Below are 14471 nucleotides of genomic sequence, written 5' to 3' on the forward strand. Positions count from 1 at the left end.
TACATCTGAGAGAGCCCCATTATTTGTCAGGTCATGGTGGGTGCATATGCACTGATTATAATGGCATTCACCAGCGCCAGAGAACCCCTTGTGGTTGGGTGACTAAAAAAATTCTATTGTTACTCTGCCGCTGTGGGCGGAGCCACTGCACAGGAAGCTTCATTGGTGTGTGATGGAAATTAAAATGAATCCTGAAATATCTTGTGCTTGGTAAGATCATATAATTTATGGCTGAGACTCACGCGGGATCTGTCCTTTGTATCCCTACAGGTAGCTATAACCTATTTATGTATATTGGGAAGACACTGCCATGCAAGATCGCCAATTTCATAAAGAAGAGGGATGGAGGGGTCCCCTGTGACCCCAGAAACATTATCGTATCCAGTGGAGCCTCACAAGCCATTGTGGTGAGTCAGTTACCCCGGCAGCTTGTTGTAGGCCAGGGCTGGTATACCACACCCTGGTGCAACCGATTAAGCAGCCTATGATGGAAAACGCGGCATCGGTATGTAATGCCAGCTGTCAGGATGCCTACTGTCAAAATACCGACAGGGGCATCCAGATGGTTGGTATCCCGACAGGGGTCAGGTAAGTAACCCTAACCCTCCCCATTAGTGCCTCAACCTAAGTTTCTTCCCTTTGTGCCTAAACCTAACCCTCTCCCCTTAGTGCCTAACCCTAACCTCCCCCCCCCAGTGGTGCCTAATCCTAACCCTCGCCCCTAGGGGTACCTAACCCTAACATCCCTCCCCAAACCTAATGCTAACCCCACTATGCTACCTAAACCTACCTTTCTCCACCCCTCGGCTAACACTAAGGGCACCCCGGACTTACCTTGTTCGGGCTGGCGTCCTTCTGGATTCCGGCGTTGGAATTAAGATAGGTGTCAAAATACTGACGCCTATCTCAAGTCCCTTGTTGGGCTTCCCCCATCGGAATTGAGACCGGCACATCACGGCTGTCTCATAACTACATCCTGGAAAACACATGGGTACCTTGTGAAGATAACTGTAAGCAGGGTTATTTCAATACAGTCCACTCAGAGTTTAGCAAAGTCTTTTCCAGCTGCAATATATCTCCTCCCTACCTGGCCAGCAATGGCAGCTGTAGCAGGGCACACAGAGCTGCTCTGTCTCCTCCCTACCTGGCCAGCAATGGCAGCTGTAGCAGGGCACACAGAGCTGCTCTGTCTCCTCCCTACCTGGCCAGCAATGGCAGCTGTAGCAGGGCACACAGAGCTGCTATATATCTCCTCCCTACCTGGCCAGCAATGGCAGCTGTAGCAGGGCACACAGAGCTGCTGTATATCTCCTCCCTACCTGGCCAGCAATGGCAGCTGTAGCAGGGCACACAGAGCTGCTGTATATCTCCTCCCTACCTGGCCAGCAATGGCAGCTGTAGCAGGGCACACAGAGCTGCTGTATATCTCCTCCCTACCTGGCCAGCAATGGCAGCTGTAGCAGGGCACACAGAGCTGCTGTATATCTCCTCCCTACCTGGCCAGCAATGGCAGCTGTAGCAGGGCACACAGAGCTGCTCTATATCTAAAGACACTGAGAGGGGACAACACCGCAACCTCCAGAGTCACACTGTACTCACACACTTCCCACAATTCCCCTTGCTGCACCACCCTACTTCCCTCTCTCTCTCTCTCATTGGTGGACCCTGGTGTCAGTCTTTGCAGAGAGGAAGGAGGGCTGTAACAGGAACACTCCCCTGCTGTCTGCTGCTGGCAAACTTCCTGTATGAGACTTATGCAGACTGAGGGCTTCAATTTAAGAACACAGAACTGGGTCATAACTCTTTTCAACATGCAGGCAAGTCCTAGAAGTCCTTTCCCTTGTCTCCTCACATACCTTATGCCCCAAGATAAAAACGTGATAAATGAAGATAATGTGTGTAATCAGCAAGTGGCGCTAAACCTTCTATGAATCAAATAAAAAACTTATTACATCTCTCGTGGGTAGAGTTTCAAATGAAGTTTTGTATATGTGGAGAGAGACACAAGGCACAATATAGCGTAATATTGCAAATATAAGTGATATATTCTAATTTATTTTCTAATTAGCTAAAAACAGTTAACAGATAAAATGAAAGCATATGTACATGCAAATATTTAGCCTCCAACAAGCCAACACATTAAAACAGTATAAAACCTATAAAAAAAAAAAAAGCAACACAGCAGAGGGTGGCTCACAGCCTGCGTACCGGAACGCCAGTACATGGTCAGCATTGAAAGTGCACTGAGGGCAATCCGGATAATGCCAAACAGTGTCTACCAAACGGGCACAGTGTCAGGCGTAAGAATCCCCTCTTGTTGTGGATAGGTCCTGCAAGTTCTTGATGCGTTTCGAGCATCTTCTTCAGAAGGAAGTGCAGGCTGAAGCAGCTCATGGTCTTAAATACCCCCAAACCTCTAGCGGGAAATGCCGCAACCAGAAGTGACGTGGCCCGCTACTTCCGGTTCCTGGCTAGTAATGTTTAGGACAAGTGGGATTAGTTTTTCTTTTAGTGTACATCAGGACATCCCCATGGTAGAAGTTACATGGTAGAGGTTACATATCGCCGTGATGGACCTCGGCACTCTAAACCAGAAGTGGCCATTATGTCAACATCTGGTTTTGAGGAAGTGGATAGATCCCCTTAATTTTATTGTACCCTGACACCACCAGCTACTGTCCAATGTCATTCCCTACCATCCACATGGGCATGGAGTGGGCATATAATCTTGGGGCGAACGTATAACTCTCTCTTTTTTTGGTGGATTGTATGGGCAGGGAACCGCACTTCCGCCCTCACTGCACGTCACTCCCAGGTACAGAAACTGAAGGGGAAATATACCATTGCCTGGTGGTTTTGTCCGAAACTGGGAGTGATCAGAAGTTGTCATAATACATTGGTCCATCAGTGTGTTACGGCCCCTGGGAACTTTTCTTTCCATAATGATGTTCCACATAGATGAAGAGATAAAAAAGGATGATATTAATGGCTTCATAAGTAAATAAACACCGATCATGGAGAATAACATTAAAATAGATTGTGGGGAACAGTACAAAAATAGCAAGGTCATTGCACAATATATAATTTATGATCCGTTAAAATATATGTATAAAAAAAATATATATATATATATGTATATACATATACATGGAGAACAACATTAAAAAAGAGATTAAAAAAAGATCATGGGAAGCACTGTAAAATGGCGCGGTCCTTGCATAATATATATGATCCATGCTTAGTAATATAAACAGCAGCAGAATTGTCTGCAGGTTGGCTGGTGCTGGAACGCTACTTAGGAATAAGGCTGGACGATGGGGTGGGCTGATGTTACAGCTTAAGACACTGGTGATTTCCCCAATATCATCAAAGAGAAATATAATCGATATGTTGTGTATGTCCAGTTAATAGCGAAACAAAATATGTTACTAAAAAGATATAAAGAGTATATGAAAATTCAATACTTTCTCATGCTCCTCTCCCTTGTACATCTCCAAGCTCATTTCCCTTTACACCACCTTCCACCCTCTATGGTCAGCCATTGACCATCGTATTTCCTCTTCACTGATTACCACTTCTCACGGCCACTTCCAAGACTTCTTACATGCTGCCCCAACCTATGGAATGCTCTCCCTCCATCTATTAGACTCTCCCCTCTAAATCCACTTATTCAGCCTTGTACACCGGAACACTCCCTTATCTGGTCTTCTCTCCCACGTCCCTTATCTTTGTGTTTCCTCAGTACCCCCACTCCTCTCCTTTCCCATTTTGAATATAAGCTCTCATGAGCAGGACCCTCCTTCCTAATGTTTCTTCACCAACAATACACTGTCTCAGCCAATTGATATGTGTACATTTGTTATGTCTCAGTATTATTCCCACCTTTGTAACTATGTGCTTGTATTTGTATAACTTTGTATGTATTATGTGTCTGTATTATGCTCACTTTTGTTATCCTATTACCCAGTTCTGTATTTTTGCTCTGTACAGCGCTGCAGAAATGTGTGATGCTATATATATATATATATATATATATATATATATACATATATATATATAAAAGCTAATAATAATAATGTCAGCAAAATATTGGATTCTTGGGTTCCAGTATCTTGTGAGGAATTATTTACTTATCGGTGGACTAGAAGGGCTTTGGGCCAGAGGAGCGTTTATGGGTGAAGCCTACGGATGTACATGTCCAATGACTTCTTAGGGAATTCCACAGGATATTTCCCATTAGGCCTTTTTTGGGGTGTTCAGAGGTCAGCTCTAAGAGGGAGGGAAAATGGTTCCAATTACCAAATGAACACACCCGGTGGTTTAACCTGTGGGTCCGCGCTCCAGCAGCCTGGTCATCACTTCTGCTCTTTTTCCAGTTTCTCCAGCTGGCTTCCCGGGCTGCGGCCCCGTATCTAGGGGCTGGTACATGGGGCCTAATGTAACAGGGTGAGGGTGTAGAGAATGTGGGAGATTAGCAGTAACCTCTCTCACTGTCACATTGGCCGAGTGTTATCTTCACAATGGGAAACATCTGGACGAGAGTTTAAATCGTGAGAGTATTTAGTCTATAAACAGGTGCGTTTCATGTTCTCAGACTCTATATTACATTGGCCCAGTATACAAAGCGTCAGAGGTTACTGCTAAACTCGCACCCTATTACATTTGGTCCATGGTCTCTAAGTAAATGTTAAAGACACAGGCACACATGACATGTACATGACACTTACATGACACACACAGTACATGACACACACATGTGAAGAGGCCTATTTATGCTCACTCTGAGCTACGCAGTATCAGAGTATGAGGTCACATAGCCGGCTCCAGCTTTCCTGATGTATTCTGATTACCTGTGTACCAGCACCATCCCAGTCTCACAGATTCCCATGTCCCAGACCTCTGACTGTTCCCCATTCAGCTCCCCAGCCTGAGACCTCGATCCCGGCCTGTTTCATCGTATTACACTTACCGACCTCAGATTCGCTTAAACACTAGTTTCTCTGCTGATTTTGTACCACATCTGATCATTATTACTGTCTCATTGTGCCCTGCAGTGGGCAGCTAGAGGGTCACACCCTGCAGCCTTACAGCAGCGATGCCCGTACACATCTGATCTTTATTACTGTCTCATTGTGCCCTGCAGCGGGCAGCTAGAGGGTCACACCCTGCAGCCTTACAGCAGCGATGCCCGTACACATCTGATCTTTATTACTGTCTCATTGTGCCCTGCAGCGGGCAGCTAGAGGGTCACACCCTGCACCCTTACAGCAGCGATGCCCTTACACATCTGATCATTATTACTGTCTCATTGTGCCCTGCAGTGGGCAGCTAGAGGGTCACACCCTGCACCCTTACAGCAGCGATGCCCTTACACATCTGATCTTTATTACTGTCTCATTGTGCCCTGCAGTGGGCAGCTAGAGGGTCACACCCTGCAGCCTTACAGCAGCGATGCCCGTACACATCTGATCTTTATTACTGTCTCATTGTGCCCTGCAGCGGGCAGCTAGAGGGTCACACCCTGCACCCTTACAGCAGCGATGCCCGTACACATCTGATCTTTATTACTGTCTCATTGTGCCCTGCAGCGGGCAGCTAGAGGGTCACACCCTGCATCCTTACAGCAGCGATGCCCGTACACATCTGATCATTATTACTGTCTCATTGTGCCCTGCAGCGGGCAGCTAGAGGGTCACATCATTGACCCTTACAGCAGCGATGCCCGTACACATCTGATCTTTATTACTGTCTCATTGTGCCCTGCAGCGGGCAGCTAGAGGGTCACACCCTGCAGCCTTACAGCAGCGATGCCCGTACACATCTGATCTTTATTACTGTCTCATTGTGCCCTGCAGTGGGCAGCTAGAGGGTCACACCCTGCAGCCTTACAGCAGCGATGCCCGTACACATCTGATCTTTATTACTGTCTCATTGTGCCCTGCAGCGGGCAGCTAGAGGGTCACACCCTGCAGCCTTACAGCAGCGATGCCCGTACACATCTGATCTTTATTACTGTCTCATTGTGCCCTGCAGCGGGCAGCTAGAGGGTCACACCCTGCACCCTTACAGCAGCGATGCCCTTACACATCTGATCATTATTACTGTCTCATTGTGCCCTGCAGTGGGCAGCTAGAGGGTCACACCCTGCACCCTTACAGCAGCGATGCCCTTACACATCTGATCTTTATTACTGTCTCATTGTGCCCTGCAGTGGGCAGCTAGAGGGTCACACCCTGCAGCCTTACAGCAGCGATGCCCGTACACATCTGATCTTTATTACTGTCTCATTGTGCCCTGCAGCGGGCAGCTAGAGGGTCACACCCTGCACCCTTACAGCAGCGATGCCCGTACACATCTGATCTTTATTACTGTCTCATTGTGCCCTGCAGCGGGCAGCTAGAGGGTCACACCCTGCATCCTTACAGCAGCGATGCCCGTACACATCTGATCATTATTACTGTCTCATTGTGCCCTGCAGCGGGCAGCTAGAGGGTCACATCATTGACCCTTACAGCAGCGATGCCCGTACACATCTGATCTTTATTACTGTCTCATTGTGCCCTGCAACGGGCAGCTAGAGGGTCACACCCTGCAGCCTTACAGCAGCGATGCCCATACACATCTGATCTTTATTACTGTCTCATTGTGCCCTGCAGTGGGCAGCTAGAGGGTCACACCCTGCAGCCTTACAGCAGCGATGCCCGTACACATCTGAACTTTATTACTGTCCCATTGTGCCCTGCAGTGGGCAGCTAGAGGGTCACACCCTGCACCCTTACAGCAGCGATGCCCGTACACATCTGATCATTATTACTGTCTCATTGTGCCCTACAGTGGGCAGCTAGAGGGTCACACCCTGCAGTCTTACAGCCAGGAGCATAGGGTGTGTGGTTCCAGTGGAGCACAAGCTCCAGGCACTGAAGGTGCCCATAGGAGACGCGCGCTGTGTACTCGGCCATTGTCTAAGCTGACAGGTTTCCAGGTGCCAGCATTGAACTGTGAACCCTGGCCTCTGAAGTGATCGGAGGCATTGCATATGGGCACCACAACAAGGGGCATTGCATATGGGCACCACCACAGGGGGCACTGCATTTGAGCACTACTACAGGGGACACTGCATGGGGGGGCACTATTTTAAGGGCCAGAAATACAGGGGCACATCATAGCATGATGGGAGTAACGTCATACTATAGCAGTATGGGAGTAATATCATAGCAGGATGGGAGTAACAGCATAGCAGGATGGGAGTAACAGCATAGCAGGATGGGAGTAACATCATAGCAGGATGGAGGTAACGTCATATTGTAGCAGGATGGGAGTAACAGCATAGCAGGATGGGAATAACAGCATAGCAGGATGGGAGTAACAGCATAGCAGGATGGAGGTAACGTCATATTGTAGCAGGATGGGAGTAACAGCATAGCAGTATGAGAGTAACAGCATAGCAGGATGAGAGTAACAGCATAGCAGGATGGAAGTAATAGCATAGCAGGATGGGAGTAACACATAGCAGGATGAGAGTAACAGCATAGCAGGATGGGAGTAACAGCATAGCAGGATGGGAGTAACAGCATAGCAGGATGGGAGTAACATCATAGCAGGATGGGAGTAACAGCATAGCAGGATGGGAGTAACAGCATAGCAGGATGGGAGTAACATCATAGCAGGATGGAGGTAACATCATATTGTAGCAGGATGGGAGTAACAGCATAGCAGGATGGGAATAACAGCATAGCAGGATGGGAGTAACATCATAGCAGGATGGAGGTAACGTCATATTGTAGCAGGATGGGAGTAACATCATAGCAGGATCGGAGTAACAGCATAGCAGGATGGAGGTAACGTCATATTGTAGCAGGATGGGAGTAACAGCATAGCAGGATGAGAGTAACAGCATAGCAGGATGGGAGTAATAGCATAGCAGGATGGGAGTAACACATAGCAGGATGAGAGTAACAGCATAGCAGGATGGGAGTAACAGCATAGCAGGATGGGAGTAACATCATAGCTGGATGGGAGTAACAGCATAGCAGGATGGGAGTAACAGCATAGCAGGATGGGAGTAACAGCATAGCAGGATGGGAGTAACATCATAGCAGGATGGGAGTAACATCATAGCAGGATGGGAGTAACAGCATAGCAGGATGGGAATAACAGCATAGCAGGATGGGAGTAACAGCATAGCAGGATGGAGGTAACGTCATATTGTAGCAGGATGGGAGTAACAGCATAGCAGGATGGGAGTAATAGCATAGCAGGATGGGAGTAACACATAGCAGGATGAGAGTAACAGCATAGCAGGATGGGAGTAACAGCATAGCAGGATGGGAGTAACAGCATAGCAGGATGGAGGTAACATCATATTGTAGCAGGATGGGAGTAACAGCATAGCAGGATGGGAATAACAGCATAGCAGGATGGGAGTAACATCATAGCAGGATGGAGGTAACGTCATATTGTAGCAGGATGGGAGTAACATCATAGCAGGATCGGAGTAACAGCATAGCAGGATGGAGGTAACGTCATATTGTAGCAGGATGGGAGTAACAGCATAGCAGGATGAGAGTAACAGCATAGCAGGATGGGAGTAATAGCATAGCAGGATGGGAGTAACACATAGCAGGATGAGAGTAACAGCATAGCAGGATGGGAGTAACAGCATAGCAGGATGGGAGTAACATCATAGCTGGATGGGAGTAACAGCATAGCAGGATGGGAGTAACAGCATAGCAGGATGGGAGTAACAGCATAGCAGGATGGGAGTAACATCATAGCAGGATGGGAGTAACATCATAGCAGGATGGGAGTAACAGCATAGCAGGATGGGAATAACAGCATAGCAGGATGGGAGTAACAGCATAGCAGGATGGAGGTAACGTCATATTGTAGCAGGATGGGAGTAACAGCATAGCAGGATGGGAGTAATAGCATAGCAGGATGGGAGTAACACATAGCAGGATGAGAGTAACAGCATAGCAGGATGGGAGTAACAGCATAGCAGGATGGGAGTAACAGCATAGCAGGATGGGAGTAACAGCATAGCAGGATGGGAGTAACAGCATAGCAGGATGGGAGTAACAGCATAACAGGATGGGAGTAACAGCATAGCAGGATGGGAGTAACAGCATAGCAGGATGAGAGTAACAGCATAGCAGGATGGGAGTAACATCATAGCAGGATGGGAGTAACAGCATAGCAGGATGGGAATAACAGCATAGCAGGATGGGAGTAACATCATAGCAGGATGGGAGTAACGTCATATTGTAGCAGGATGGGAGTAACAGCATAGCAGGATGGGAGTAATAGCATAGCAGGATGGGAGTAACACATAGCAGGATGAGAGTAACAGCATAGCAGGATGGGAGTAACATCATAGCAGGATGGGAGTAACAGCATAGCAGGATGGGAGTAACAGCATAGCAGGATGGGAGTAACAGCATAGCAGGATGGGAATAACAGTATAACAGGATGGGAGTAACAGCATAGCAGAATGAGAGTAACAGCATAGCAGGATGGGAGTAACAGCATAGCAGGATGGGAGTAACAGCATAGCAGGATGGGAGAAACATCATAGCAGGATGGGAGTAACAGCATAGCAGGAAGGGAGTAACAGCATAGCAGGATGAGAGTAACAGCATAGCAGGATGGGAGTAACTGCATAGCAGGATGGGAGTAACAGTATAACAGGATGGGAGTACCATCCCCATGCCCAGTCTTCTCTGCACAGTCTGTAGACATATTCCTGATATAACACTTATGCTGTTCCTACAGAGCGTATTATCCCTGGTGGTAAATAATGAGGAAGGTCTGAAAACAGGGATTATGATTTCCATTCCCCACTACCCGGTCTACGTGGATACAATTGCGCTGTCTGAGGCGGTGAAAGTGCTATACAAGCTGGATGAAGATGGGGGGTGGTCTGTGAATGTGAGCAATATCCAGACATCTCTCCATGAAGCGAGGAAACACTGTAACCCCAAAGTCCTCTGTGTCATTAACCCTGGAAACCCCACAGGTAATAAGCCCCCTATTATTATCACAGGAGTAACACTAAGGGAGCGCTGGTGGCTGACACGTTACATAGTTACAGGGTTATATGGTTGCAGGGTTATAAAGTTACATAGTTACAGGGTTATATGTTACATAGTTATATAGTTACATAGTTATATAGTTACATAGTTACAGGGTTATATAGTTACATAGTTATATAGTTACATAGTTACAGGGTTATATAGTTACATAGTTATATAGTTACAGGGTTATATGATTATATGGTTACAGGGTTACATGGTTATAGGGTTATATAGTTACATAGTTACAGGGTTATATAGTTATATGATTATATGGTTACAGGGTTATATAGTTACATAGTTACAGGGTTATATAGTTACATAGTTACAGGGTTATATAGTTACAGGGTTATATAGTTGCATAGTTACAGGGTTATATAGTTGCATAGTTACAGGGTTATATAGTTACATAGTTACAGGGTTATATAGTTACATGGTTACAAGGTTATAAAGTTACATGGTTACAAGGTTATATAGTTACATAATTACAGGGTTATATAGTTACATAGTTACAGGGTTATATAGTTACATAGTTACAAGGTTATATAGTTACATAGTTACAGGGTTATATAGTTACATGGTTACAGGGTTATATAGTTACAGGGTTATATAGTTACATAGTTACAGGGTTATATAGTTATATAGTTACATAGTTACAGGGTTATATAGTTACATAGTTATATAGTTACATAGTTACACAGTTACAGGGTTATATAGTTATATAGTTACAGGGTTATATAGTTACACGGTTATATAGTTACAGGATTATATAGTTACAGGTTTATATAGTTATATAGTTATATAGTTACAGGGTTATATAGTTACATAGTTACAGGATTATATAGTTACAGGGTTATATAGTTACAAGGTTATATAGTTACACAGTTACAGGGTTATATAGTTACATGGTTACAGGGTTATATAGTTACATAGTTACAGGGTTATATAGTTACATGGTTACAGGGTTATATAGTTATATAGTTACAGGGTTATATAGTTACATAGTTACAGGGTTATATAGTTACAGGGTTATATAGTTACATAATTACAGGGTTATATAGTTACAGGGTTATATAGTTACACAGTTACAGGGTTATATAGTTACAGGGTTACATAGTTATATAGTTACAGGGTTATATAGTTACATAGTTACAGGATTATATAGTTACAGGGTTATATAGTTACACAGTTACAGGGTTATATGGTTATATAGTTACAGGGTTACATAGTTATATAGTTACAGGGTTATATAGTTACATAGTTACAGGATTATATAGTTACAGGGTTATATTGTTACATAGTTATATAGTTACACAGTTACAGGGTTATATAGTTACAGGGTTACATAGTTATATAGTTACAGGGTTATATAGTTACATAGTTACAGGATTATATAGTTACAGGGTTATATAGTTACATAGTTACAGGATTATATAGTTACAGGGTTACATAGTTATATAGTTACAGGGTTATATAGTTACATGGTTACAAGGTTATATAGTTACATAGTTACAGGATTATATAGTTACATAGTTACAGGATATATAGTTACAGGGTTACATAGTTATATAGTTACAGGGTTATATAGTTACATAGTTACAGGATTATATAGTTACAGGGTTACATAGTTATATAGTTACAGGGTTATATAGTTACATGGTTACAAGGTTATATAGTTACATAGTTACAGGGTTATATAGTTACATAGTTACAGGATTATATAGTTACAGGGTTACATAGTTATATAGTTACATGGTTATATAGTTACATAGTTACAGGATTATATAGTTACAGGGTTATATAGTTACATAGTTACAGGGTTATATAGTTACATGGTTACAAGGTTATATAGTTACATAGTTACAGGATTATATAGTTACATAGTTACAGGGTTATATAGTTACATAGTTACAGGGTTATATAGTTACATGTTTACAGGGTTATATAGTTATATAGTTACAGGGTTATATAGTTACATAGTTACAGGGTTATATAGTTACATAGTTACAGGGTTATATAGTTACATAGTTATATAGTTACAGGGTTATATAGTTACATAGTTACAGGGTTATATAGTTACATAGTTACAGGGTTATATAGTTATATAGTTACAGGGTGATATAGTTACATGGTTACAGGATTATATAGTTACAGGGTTATATAGTTATATAGTTATATAGTTACAGGGTTATATAGTTACATGGTTACAGGGTTATATAGTTACAGGGTTATATAGTTACATAGTTATATAGTTACATAGTTATATAGTTACAGGGTTATATAGTTACATAGTTATAGGGTTATATAGTTATATAGTTATATAGTTACACAGTTATAGGGTTATATAGTTACACAGTTACAGGGTTATATAGTTACATGGTTACAGGGTTATATAGTTATATAGTTACAGGGTTATATAGTTACATAGTTACAGGGTTATATAGTTACATAGTTACACAGTTATAGGGTTATATAGTTACACAGTTACAGGGTTATATAGTTACATGGTTACAGGGTTATATAGTTATATAGTTACATGGTTACAGGATTATATAGTTACAGGGTTATATAGTTATATAGTTATATAGTTACAGGGTTATATAGTTACATGGTTACAGGGTTATATAGTTACAGGGTTATATAGTTACATAGTTATATAGTTACATAGTTATATAGTTACAGGGTTATATAGTTACATAGTTATAGGGTTATATAGTTATATAGTTATATAGTTACACAGTTATAGGGTTATATAGTTACACAGTTACAGGGTTATATAGTTACATGGTTACAGGGTTATATAGTTATATAGTTACAGGGTTATATAGTTACATAGTTACAGGGTTATATAGTTACATAGTTACACAGTTATAGGGTTATATAGTTACACAGTTACAGGGTTATATAGTTACATAGTTACAGGGTTATATAGTTATATAGTTACAGGGTTATATAGTTACATAGTTACAGGGTTACATAGTTATATAGTTACACAGTTATAGGGTTATATAGTTACACAGTTACAGGGTTATATAGTTACATGGTTACAGGGTTATATAGTTATATAGTTACAGGGTTATATAGTTACATAGTTACAGGGTTATATAGTTACATAGTTACAGGGTTATATAGTTATATAGTTACAGGGTGATATAGTTACATGGTTACAGGGTTATATAGTTACAGGGTTATATAGTTATATAGTTACAGGGTTATATAGTTACATGGTTATATAGTTACATAGTTATATAGTTACATAGTTATATAGTTACACAGTTATAGGGTTATATAGTTATATAGTTATATAGTTACATAGTTATATAGTTACAGGGTTATATAGTTACATAGTTATAGGGTTATATAGTTACATAGTTACAGGGTTATATAGTTACATAGTTATATAGTTACATAGTTATATAGTTACAGGGTTATATAGTTACATAGTTATAGGGTTATATAGTTACACAGTTAAAGGGTTACATAGTTATATAGTTATATAGTTACACAGTTATAGGGTTATATAGTTACATAATTACAGGGTTATATAGTTACAGGGTTATATAGTTATATAGTTACATAGTTATATAGTTACAGGGTTACATAGTTATATAGTTACATAGTTATATAGTTACACAGTTACAGGGTTATATAGTTATAGGGTTATATAGTTATATAGTTACAGGGTTACATAGTTATATAGTTATATAGTTACACAGTTATAGGGTTATATAGTTATATAGTTACAGGGTTATATAGTTATATAGTTATATAATTACATAGTTATAGGGTTATATAGTTACATAGTTACAGGGTTATATAGTTACAGGGTTATATAGTTACATAGTTATATAGTTACATAGTTATATAGTTACAGGGTTATATAGTTACACAGTTACAGGGTTATATAGTTATAGGGTTATATAGTTACAGGGTTACATAGTTATATAGTTACACAGTTATAGGGTTATATAGTTATATAGTTACAGGGTTACATAGTTATATAGTTATATAGTTACACAGTTATAGGGTTATAAAGTTACATAGTTACAGGGTTATATAGTTACATAGTTTTAGGGTTATATAGTTACACAGTTACAGGGTTACATAGTTATATAGTTATATAGTTACACAGTTATAGGGTTATATAGTTATATAGTTACAGGGTTATATAGTTACATAGTTACAGGATTATATAGTTACATAGTTATATAGTTACATGGTTACAAGATTATATAGTTACACAGTTATAGGGTTATATAGTTACAGGGTTATATAGTTACACGGTTACAGGGTTATATAGTTACAGGGTTACATAGTTATATAGTTATATAGTTACACAGTTATAGGGTTATATAGTTACATAGTTACAGGTTTATATAGTTACACGGTTATATAGTTACA

The 14471-nt window shown here is 41.6% G+C and overlaps 1 protein-coding gene across 1 annotated transcript in view; it reads left to right on the plus strand.

Annotated features, from left to right (window-relative positions):
- LOC148442168 (alanine aminotransferase 2-like) overlaps window positions 1–14471 on the plus strand; it is a 252995-nt gene that overhangs the window by 15219 nt on the left and 223305 nt on the right. The window contains exons 4-5 of the mRNA XM_088464132.1: window positions 271–407; window positions 9772–10015. Of these exons, the coding sequence (XP_088320258.1) occupies window positions 271–407; window positions 9772–10015 (381 nt within the window). The remainder of the gene's footprint in view (window positions 1–270; window positions 408–9771; window positions 10016–14471) is intronic.

The sequence above is a fragment of the Taudactylus pleione genome, unplaced genomic scaffold (genome assembly GCF_031769625.1).
Source record: "Taudactylus pleione unplaced genomic scaffold, aTauple2 ptg001597l, whole genome shotgun sequence".
NCBI classification, from domain to species: Eukaryota; Metazoa; Chordata; class Amphibia; order Anura; family Myobatrachidae; genus Taudactylus; species Taudactylus pleione.